The sequence below is a fragment of the Lepisosteus oculatus genome, chromosome 14 (genome assembly GCF_040954835.1).
Source record: "Lepisosteus oculatus isolate fLepOcu1 chromosome 14, fLepOcu1.hap2, whole genome shotgun sequence".
In the NCBI taxonomy this organism is placed as follows: Eukaryota; Metazoa; Chordata; class Actinopteri; order Semionotiformes; family Lepisosteidae; genus Lepisosteus; species Lepisosteus oculatus.
The window spans coordinates 46,559,765-46,568,254 of NC_090709.1; the positions used below are offsets into that span (position 1 = coordinate 46,559,765).

General features: G+C 43.7%; 1 protein-coding gene across 1 annotated transcript; it reads right to left on the reverse strand.

Annotated features, from left to right (window-relative positions):
- Nucleotides 1-667: 667 nt before the first annotated feature.
- On the reverse strand, nt 668-8,011 carry LOC107076188 (zinc finger and SCAN domain-containing protein 2-like). The gene is made up of 2 exons (XM_069198494.1): nt 7,403-8,011; nt 668-3,941 (listed from the first exon to the last, which is right to left on the reverse strand). The coding sequence occupies exons 1-2, from the start codon at nt 7,788-7,790 to the stop codon at nt 1,864-1,866; spliced, it is 2,466 nt and encodes an 821-aa protein (XP_069054595.1). The 5' UTR covers nt 7,791-8,011; the 3' UTR covers nt 668-1,863.
- Nucleotides 8,012-8,490: the final 479 nt, after the last annotated feature.

Here is an 8,490-nt window from a genome sequence, read left to right on the forward strand (position 1 = left end):
TTACAGGTCATGGGGATCCCACTACCCCCACCAGTGTGCAGCTCTTTACAGTTCATGGGGATCCCACTACTGCCACCAGTGTGCAGCCCCACCTGGATGATGATGCTCCAGTCCACTCCCCACACACCAGCTCTCAGTGGGGAGGAGAGTAGAGTGATGAAGCCAGTTCAGAGATGGGGGTTATTAGGAGGCCATGATGGGTAAGGCAGCAGCCATATCACCCTGCAACTCACAACTGGCAACCCACTGAAGCTAAGAAGGTGTGAGCCTGGTCAGTACCTAGATGGGAGACCTCCTGGGAAAAACTAAGGTTGCTGTTGGAAGAGGTGTTAGTGGGGCCAGCAGGGGGTACTCACCCTGTGGTCCATGTGGGTCCTAATGCCCCAGTATAGTGACGGGGACACTATACTGTAAACAGGCGCCGTCCTTCGGATGAGACGTAAAACCGAGGTCCTGACTCTCTGTGGTCATTAAAAATCCCAGGGCGCTTCTCGAAAAGAGTAGGGGTGTAACCCCGGTGTCCTGGCCAAAATTTCCAATTGGCCCTTACTAATCATGGCCTCCTACTAAAACCCCTCTATGAATTGGCTACATTAATCTGTAATCTGATGGTATTAGAATCCAGCCTTGCGGGATAACTCGAACAACGCACACACACGGGTACTAATACACGAGGATACATTTATTAATACATAAAATGTGCATATAAACATAACAGATCTTATCGTGAGGATTAGCAGAATACAAAAGGTATATATTTAATCATGAAGAGTTACAGATACCAAGAGGACATACATTCAGTATATCATTCATTTAGACCGTTTCGTAAATGAACTTGGATAACAACTTCTACACTAGATACTCAAAACAAGTACATCACTCATAGGAATTAAATTGATATCAACTGGTTGGGATAACAATTGAATTGTTGAATACTCATCCAATCTGTGGGAATTCAGATCTCCCGTGGACACAAAGAAGCAGTGGCAGGCTGTTCCTGTGTCCAATCGGCACTCTCTGGCTCTGAGAGATTCCTGCAATGCTCTAGCAGTGGGCTCTCTGAAGACCAGCTAGTTAGTGTTGGCTGAAACTAGCAAAGTTTGTGCACAGGAGGAAAAGTGACTGCGGGTCCCAGCAGGTCAGGATGAAGACCGGTTTGTTCCTGATGAAGCGCTAGTCCTGAATTCTTATTCAGCTGTCCACAGTTCCGACCTGTTCATGAGGCTTGCTGCTGATGCTAACTTCGGGTGGATCCTTTGGTTACGTACTGGCAACTTTCGCCCTCGACTCTTAGAACAAAGGAAAGTCCTGCCACTCGGACACAGTGGCCGTTACGTGGAGGTCCGGACCAAGTCGGAGGATGTTCAGGAGGTGCTCCAAGGCTGAAAGTCCAGCAGGCGCGCTGTGAGAATGTCCTGCTCTTGGGAACTGTGCTCGAGAGGTGTCCAGCCGGCCCAGGGGCTCTTTGTTGCCTGTTTAGACCTGGAGGAACTGCAGGTCGCTCATTGGTTGAAAGTTTTATGGGGATCAGAGACCCACGTGGGGTTAACCTGCCCTACCAGTTCCTGATTGGCTGATGATGAGTAATAATGCACTCTGACCTTAGGGTCATAAACCAACTTTGAATGACATTTTCCCTTGGAATCTCAGACTTTTAGTCACTAGAAATGACATTTGTTAAGGTGGTTGATGTGTACCAGCTTTTGGGAGCTGTTCCTTAGCAGGACACTCTATCGGCTAGAAAAACACCTTAATTGTGAACCAAATTGAATGGACTCTGTATCAAGCACCACTGAGGTGAAAGAGAGAGGGACTGGCAAGGGAGCAGCAAACTTAATTCTTGTATTTTAATAAACCTTGTTGCTACAACGGTCTCTCTCCTGCGTGAGTGCGCTGGTGGGTTTTTAAGTCACTTGACTGACTAAAACTCTTCTCACACTGACTGCAGCTGAATGGTCTCTCTCCTGTGTGAATGTGCTGATGTCGTTTTAAGAGGTGCGAGTGACTAAAACTCTTTCCACACTGACTACAGCTGAAAAGTCTCTCTCCTGTGTGAATGCGCTGGTGTGAATATAAGTGGTTTTTCTGACTAAAACTCTTCCCACACTGACTGCAGCTGAACGGTCTCTCTCCTGTGTGAATGCGCTGGTGGACTATTAAACTACTTGACTGACTATAACTCTTCCCACATTGACTGCAGCTGAATGGTCTCTTTCCTGTGTGAATGTGCTGATGTCGTTTTAAAAGTTGTAAATGACTAAAACTCTTCCCACACTGACTGCAGCTGAATGGTCTCTCCCCTGTGTGAATGCGCTGGTGTGATTGTAAGTGGCTTATTTGACTAAAACTCTTCCCACACTGACTGCAGCTGAATGGTTTCTCTCCTGTGTGAATGTGCTGGTGGGCTATTAAGCCTCTTGACCAACTAAAACTCTTCCCACACTGACTGCAGCTGAATGGTCTCTCTCCTGTGTGAATGCGCTGGTGGGTTTTTAAGTTACTTGACCGACTAAAACTCTTCCCACACTGACTGCAGCTGAATGGTCTCTCTCCTGTGTGAATGTGCTGGTGCCTTTTTAAGTCATATGACTGACTAAAACTCTTCCCACACTGACTGCAGCTGAAAGGTCTCTCTCCTGTGTCAATGCACTGGTGTGACTGTAAGTGTCTTTTCCAACTAAAACTCTTCCCACACTGACTGCAGCTGAATGGTCTCTCTCCTGTGTGACTGCGCTGGTGGATAATTAAGCTACTTGACTGACTAAAACTCTTCCCACACTGACTGCAGCTGAACGGTCTCTCTCCTGTGTGAATGCGCTGGTGGGTTTTTAAGTTACTTGACCGACTAAAACTCTTCCCACACTGACTGCAGCTGAATGGTCTCTCTCCTGTGTGAATGCGCTGATGCCTTTTTAAGTCATGTGACTGACTAAAACTCCTCCCACACTGACTACAGCTGAAAGGTTTCTCTCCTGTGTGAAGGTGCTGATAGGGTTTTGAAATGCTAGACTGACAGAAACACTGCTCCTCCATGTGCCATAATGGCAGTTTGTCCACTCCATCTGAGCAAGGCCTTGAGTGATTCTTCCTCATCCCCTGATCGTCCTGTGGTCTCTTATTCTGCAAATGCTCCATGGAATGGTCTTGCTCTGTGTGATGAAAGTGAGATTTGTTTTCTTCATTATGTCCCTCACTTTTCTGCTCAGCAGTGTGAATCATCTGGGGCTCCTTCTCCAGCTCTCTGAGACTAAAACCGCCCAGTTCATTCAGTTGTTCCTCTCTTTGCCCAAGAACAAACACACTCTCCAGTTCATTAAAACTTTCAACAATTTTCTCAGTAACCAGATTATTAAACCTGTGTGTAAAGTCATCAGATGCTAAGGGATTACATGATTGTTTGAGACTGTGCAATGACAGTCTCTCCACTTGAACAGAACAAGGCCTAATTATCAAGCCCTGTAGGAGCTGCTGTTGCTCCTCCCTGTACTGACTCTCCTCTCGGTGCTGTATCTCAACAATGTTCTCTTCACCAGGTACATCAGTCTGCTGCTCTGTACAGTCAATCAACTGGGGCTCCATGTCCTGCTCTGTAAGATTAGAGACATCCAGTTCTTCACTGTGCTCTTGTACAGAGACACAGCCCAGTTCATTACAACCTTGTGTAATATTGTTCGAGTCCAGATTATTCATCTTCTTTGTAAAATCATCACATACTAAGAGCCCAGGTGTCTCACTCTCAGACTCCATTTTCATCATGGGCACAGAGTCCAGAACCTCAACAATCTGTCTGCTCTCTGTGTGCTGCTCACTGAGAGTCTTTTTCCCTTCTGGAGCAGTGAGCTCTGTCTCCTGCATCAGACTGGAGCCCCACTCCTCCTCACTGTGCTTCTGTTCAAGAGGAGCCCTTTCCCAAGCCTCAGAGAGAGCACTGGCCTCTGAACCTGTAAACAGAACAAGACAAAATCTTTATAATAATAATAAAAAACTATTTTATATAGCACTTTTAAAGGTGGCTTCTCAAAGCATTTTACAGAATGCCAAAAACAAAAAATACACAAAATAAGCATGATGAGAACACACAGTTAGAGGAGACAGTAGATGGTGGTACTAAATACAGTAGGAGCAGAGGGGTAAAGAATAGTTCAATGAAGGGTCTTCTAAAGAAGAAGGTTTTGAGTCTGGATTTGAAGGAGTTTAGAGAAGGTGACTCTCTGATATCCTTAGGGAGAGAGTTCCAGAGCTTGGGGGCATAACAGGAGAAGGCCATGTCACCCATTGATTGTAGTCGGACTTGGGGACAGATAGGAGAACACAATTAGAAGAGCGAAGGTTGTGAGGTGGGGAATAGGGTGATAACCCAGACAGGTACTGAGGTGCCAAGCCATGGAGAGCCTTATAGGTGAGCAGGAGGATTGTTAAGTCGACATGCAACTTGACAGGAAGCCAGTGCAAGGACTCCAGGATAGGAGTAATGTGAACACTTGCACTAGACCTTGTCAGGATTCTGGCTGCCGAATTTTGGACATACTGAAGTTTGTTCAATGTGGATTTAGAGTCCCCAGAGAGTAGAGCGTTACAGTAGTCGATTCAAGATTAGACAACTCTTTTCAGCCACAGTTTGTGATAACATAGGGCGTAGTGGAGCAATATTTTTGAAGTGAATGAAAGATGTTTTGACAACATGCTGCACATATGGGTCAAACGTCAAATATCATCCCCAAGTTTTTCAATATAGACTGAAGCTCAAGTATAAGAAAATCTACAGATAGAGTTACAGCATTGGTTTTACAAAGTTGATGGGTGGTGCCAATAAGCATGACTTCAGTCTTGTCACAGTTAACATGAAGGACATATTGAGTCATCCAAGATTTTATATGGGAGATGCAACTAAATATAATAGAGACAGACACATCAGCGTCAGGTTTGGTATGGATGTATATTTGAGTATCATCAGCATAGTAGTGATAGCTGAGGCCATGTGATCTAAAAAGCTTTAAACTACACAAACGCGTACTAGTACACTGACGATCAATTTGGGTTGTTTAAACAGCGGAATAAGTGGGTATAAGGGGGTGTTCTGATTTAGCTTTGTCAGAAACCTAACTACCATGTAAAAAGTAAGTCTACTGTAATAATATCACAATCACATTACATTTACATTAACAGTGCACTGAGAGAGAGAGGGGGGTTAATACAGACACATTGACTGGACACTACAGTACATTAACACTGCACTGAGAGAGAGGGATGAATACAGACTGACTGGACACCACAGAACATTAACACTGCAATCAGAGAAAGGGGTTAATACAGACACACTGACTAACTGGACACTACAGGGCATTAACACTATACTGAGAGAGAGGGGTTAATACAGACACTGACTGGACACTACAGCACACTAACAATGCACTGAGAGAGAGAGGTGGGTTAACAGACAAATTGACTGCACACTACAGTACATTAACACTACACTGAGACAGAGGGGTAAATACAGACACTGATTGGACATAACAGTACATTAACACTGCACTGAGAGATAAGTGTTAATAGATAAATACTGACTGGACACTGCAGGATATTAGCACTGCACTGAAAGGGGTTAATACAGACATGCTGACTGGACACTACAGTACATTAACACTACACTGAGATAGAGGCATTTATACAGACCATACACTAACAGTTCTCCGGGGGGTGGGGGGCTGGGGCAGACTGACTGGACACTACAGTACATTAACATTGTACTGAGAGAGAGGTTAATACAGACACTTTCTGGACACTACAATGCATTAACACTGCACTGAGAGAGACAGGTGTTAATACAGACACACTGACTGGACACTCCAGTATATTAACAATGCACTGAGAGAGAGAGGGGTTAATACAGACACATTGACTGGACACTCCAGTATATTAATACTGCACTGAGAGAGACAGGGGTTAATACAGACACACTGACTGGACACTCCAGCATATTAACACTGCACTGAGAGAGACAGGGGTTAATACAGACACACTGACTGGACACTCCAGTATATTAACACTGCACTGAGAGAGACAGGGATTAATACATACACACTGACTGAACACTACAGTACATTAACACTGCACTGAGAGGGGTTAACACAGACACACTGATTGGACACTACAGCACATTAACACTGCACTGAGAGAGAGGGGTGAATACAGACAGACTGACTGGACACTACAGTCTATTAACACTACACTGAGTGAGACGTTAATACAGACTCTTTCTGGACACTATAGTACATTAACACGGTATTGAGAAAGAGAGGGATTAATACATACACTGACTGAACACTACAGTACATTAACACTGCTGAGAGAGGGGTTCATACAGACACTGACTGGACACTACAGGACATAAAAACTGCACTGAGAGAGAGGGGTGAATACAGAAACATTGACTGGACACTACAGCACATCAACACTGCACTAAGAGAGAGGGGTGAACACAGACAGACTGACTGGACACTACCGTGCATTAACACTATACTGAAAGAGAGGGGTTAATACAGACACTGACTGTACACTACAGCACATAAACAATGCATTGAGAGAGAGAGGTGGGTTAACAAACAAACTGCTTGCACATTACAGTACATTAACACTACACTAAGACAGAGGGGTAAATACAGACAGTGATTGGGCATAACAGTACATTAAAACTGCACTGAGAGAGAGGTGTTAATAGAGACATGCTGACTGAACACTACAGTACATTAACACTGTACTGAGAGAGGGGTTAATACAGACACACTGACTGGACACTCCGGTATATTAACACTGCACTGAGAGAGAGAGGGGTTGATTCACACACACTTACTGCACAGTACAGTACATAAACAATGCACTTAGAGAGAGAGGTTAATACAGACACACTGGATTAATATTCCAGACGAGTTAATACAGACACAGACCGTGGAGGACGGTAATACAATTGAAATAATTTTTATATACACAATCATTAGTATACATATAAAATCTAGACCAATACAACGTTTACAATACAATATTTATAAATGTTGTTTCATAATGATGTTGGATTACAAATTGATTCAGTGGAACAATTGTTAAATGTGAACGAGGTGTTTTCAGCACCGTAACCGGACAAAACAGTTCAGTTTCCAGTAAAGTATCCCGTTGCTACATCACACAAGTCTTTCCCACTTCACTCTGCATCTCTCCACTATATTCTCACCAGTGAGGAAAGCTTTTTGATGACAGTTTGATAGTTTGTTAGATAACGACAATGTTTACTCTTGCGAGATGTTTTCTTTAAAATAAAGTTTGTTATTTAAAAAATCTCACCAGTGAGGAAGTTATAGACACTGGTTTTAAACACACATACTGACTTCATACAAGTCACCACACTGACCTGAGAGCTGCAGTTCTGTGTCCATTTCTTCTTTTATTTCTGCAGAGACTTCACAGGGAAGCGTGTGTCCAACACTGTCTGTCCGTTCCTGATCTCCTCCTGCTCCCGACTCCTTCTCCCTCAGCTGCAATCTCCACTTCAGGCTCTCGTTTTCCTTCTTCAGTTGCGCCATTTCACTCCCGACACTGTCCTCCACACACTGTGTGATTTTAAACACGGCCCGTCTCACCAGGATCTGGGAGACGCTGCGGAGTTTGTCTTGAAACTCGTCCTCCGAATCACACATCCTGTTTCCAAAAACTTCTGACACTTCATACACGATCGATTTGAGCAAAACGTGCATGAAAGAGTCAAGCTGGGTTTGCAGATTTAACAAGCACTCCGCCATCCTTCTTCAGAGTCGGTCAGAAACAAAGGCTGACTTCCGGAGTTTAAACAGAACAACTTATTTTTTATTCTTCACAGATCCTGTTGTCAGGGCTGTGCTCTGTTCAAGCATAAACACAGTCGACAAGACGTTACGTATTCAGAACCTGAAGTTATTTTAAAGAAAAACAACAACTTTCTTTAAAGAAAATTATTCAGTCATCCACACGTGGGTGAAATACATGCAGAGTCGCGCAGTATAATGACGTCATTCGTTAGCGCGGCCACAGCTTCAAAACAATAGAGAAGCGGAGCTGAGAAAGAGGAGTTTCTTCAGCCGGATATAAACTTCTCTGCACCTCCTAGCGCGACCTAGTCAAGAGGAGTGAATCACCTGCGACCTTAGCCGTTTTTTCAAGTGGATTTTGATCTCCCTATGCAGGTTTTTGGTTAGAGAAAAACAATGCTGTCGTTTCTTGCCAACTGGCAGTATTTCTTCTGCACTGATAAGCAAGATTTCTATTTCATATTTCATAAATTGTTTGAATTTGTCCATATTCCATAATTGTTTTTTATGTTTGATTATCAGACAAAATATGACAACCCCTCTATTGAGCATATACTTTATTTTCCTGATGTACTGTAGCAGCCCCGACACTGAGAAACGAAGAGAAAATGACTTTTATCTAGCATTTTTCATGTTCAATGCGTTTGACATATCC